Source organism: Camponotus floridanus, unplaced genomic scaffold (genome assembly GCF_003227725.1).
Source record: "Camponotus floridanus strain SB8 unplaced genomic scaffold, Cflo_v7.5 scaffold325, whole genome shotgun sequence".
NCBI classification, from domain to species: Eukaryota; Metazoa; Arthropoda; class Insecta; order Hymenoptera; family Formicidae; genus Camponotus; species Camponotus floridanus.
Window position 1 is genome coordinate 46395 of NW_020229465.1, and position 2396 is coordinate 48790.

The 2396-nt window shown below is 36.4% G+C and overlaps 1 protein-coding gene across 1 annotated transcript; it reads right to left on the minus strand.

Annotated features, from left to right (window-relative positions):
• Positions 1–249: 249 nt before the first annotated feature.
• LOC112638583 lies at positions 250–1015 on the minus strand. The gene is made up of 2 exons (XM_025410580.1): positions 1004–1015; positions 250–930 (listed from the first exon to the last, which is right to left on the minus strand). Exon 2 carries the CDS (start codon positions 928–930, stop codon positions 250–252), a length of 681 nt encoding a protein of 226 aa, XP_025266365.1. The 5' UTR covers positions 1004–1015.
• Positions 1016–2396: the final 1381 nt, after the last annotated feature.

Here is a 2396-nt window from a genome sequence, read left to right on the forward strand (position 1 = left end):
GGGACGCCGAGAGATAGAGTATTTCGCTTCTTTATGTGAGAGGATTGACGACTGGAAATAAACTCTAGGTAGATTGAACCTGACTCAATTTGTTCTTGGAAATATATAATATGTTTATATTTTTATTATTAACAATTTAATAAATACATTTGTGGTATATATTTGTGTGTATAGATTATTTTTCATAAAATGTATGTATATGGAAAACGAAAAATAGACGTAGAAATTTATTGATACAGTTTAGAGATTTTACTCTTCATCTTCGGCAATGGACCTATCGAGTGATTCGATTAAGGCACTTGCGTATTCATCGGCGAGCCTGTCAGCTTCTTCTTCATCCGAGAATAAGGGCTCGACTTCTCGTTGTAAATTTGATCTTTCAAAATCTTCGATGTCTTCGAGAGTCAATGGAGAGTAACTCGGTGGCATGTAACCAGGCCACAGGGGTGATAATACGGGAGAAGATGGGGGAGAGTCTTGAAGAGTAGATGGCGGTGAGATTTGTATGTTTATATTTCTTGACGAGTGAATTTCAGCATTCTCTTCCCAGGCGCTGAATAATATTTCTGAATTTACTTCATCAAGGATGACCGTAGAGCATTCACTAAGATTGTCAGAATCGATTTCTGCTATGCTGTTGTTAAGTTCGTTGCTAAGTTCCTCAAGGGGGTCGTGCTCGTGATTTTCTGGAATGTCCGCTGGATCCAGAGAGAGAGGTGCGAATGATAACTCGAATTCTGATTCCTCGTGGTTATTGATTGCAGTTTCGATTTCTATAGGAATGTCATCGACATCTACGAAAAGTTGGCGAGGAATGGTTACGCCACTCCTGATAAATCGTTGGCGAATCTGTTCACGCCTACGGACGCGTCCTTCGCGAACTGAGTAAACTCTATTGGTTATCTGATCAACTCTACGTGAATTTACCATCTACAAAGGTGGTTCATTTTAGTATGGAAATGTGCGAGTTAATGATAATTTGTTAAGTATGATAGTTACTTACGATGATGTAGTAATTTTAGATTAATAAAAGATAGAAATATACACTCTCAGTGTGTATGTCCTGTTAAGAAAATAAAATAAAATAAATGAGTTGGATATTTGATTTAATAAAAATATGAGAGTATAGTTGAGTTTGAAAAATAGAGTCTGTAAAATATTCGGAAGACAAAGTATTGAAAATAATTAGGGTAAGATAAAATATTAAAGATTTAAAATAATATAGTAAAAATATGAATTAAATATTGAAATAGAGTTTTAAAGGCATATGTTCTGTATTAAGATTGTTGAAATGTGTATATAAATATATTGAATGATAATTATGAATTATTAATTTGTGTTTAAAATTTTCAGATTCGATCAGAAGTGTCTAGACAGGAAGGGATATATGGATACAGACTATGTCACTTAATGACATAAAAATAAAAGCGGCTGGCTTATATTAAGTAAGTATAAAATTAATTGAATATTTTAATAATTGAATTATAAGCCAGTGCATAAAGTCTATTATTTCGACAGATCCTCTAAGAGCCAGTCTTTCATTCGAGGTCAAGTATCGATGTGCAAGACGTCCCGTCACAGCGGCTCAGAATCCATAAAGAAATTCTTCAAAAGAATCCCTTTATGAAAACGGCAGAGGAGTAGTATGCTACCCAATGCACATCAAGTGACTGACCAGAACGGCGCTACGCTCTAAGTATTTAATACTGAGGACCGGTTGAAATTGGAATTTCAATCACAAAGAAAAACTAAAAGTCTGTGCAATGGTAAGGTATGGTTCAGGAAAAATTATTAAAGTAGTAAGAATAGTTGAGTTGTCATGCAAGATTAAAGTTGAGTTATTAAAGAAATAATTAGTTGATTATTGAATTTTATTACTTACCGGTTGATGGAATTCGCAGATGTATGAGAGGACCGCTGTTCTTTCCCAAAACTGCTCTACCTCGGTGGAGATTTGGAGAAGTGACAGGGCGATTCAAGAAGTTGGCAGAAGATCGAAGATGGTGAGTAAAAATCACTTTTATTGGAATATTATTGGTTATACAATTCTATTATATCTAGAGACTAAGTCTCAAAAAAAGAAAAATTAAAATCGCGACTAAGTTTTATTATGTGTATGTCCGGTAAGCTTGACTGCTAATGACTGACTGAATGAAAAGCGCGCACAAGACGGCGCATGCAACTTGCAACTACTCTCTGTGGACTGTAACTAGCGACTGCGGTCTGTGGTTCACTCCTTGAAATACTGTCGATTCCCACTTCTGTTCCAGGCGTTGGAGGTGGTAAGAAGCAGGCGTTGGAGGTGGTAAGAAGCAGGCGTTGGAGGTGGTAAGAGAAGCGCATTGGCTGTTCCGTCGCTAGTGCTGTCTCTCTTCTTCAAGCGCGCTATGACGTAG

Bases quoted from the DNA above. Each gene is read 5' to 3' on its own strand.
- LOC112638583 (XM_025410580.1), bottom strand. From the start codon at position 930: ATGGTAAATTCACGTAGAGTTGATCAGATAACCAATAGAGTTTACTCA.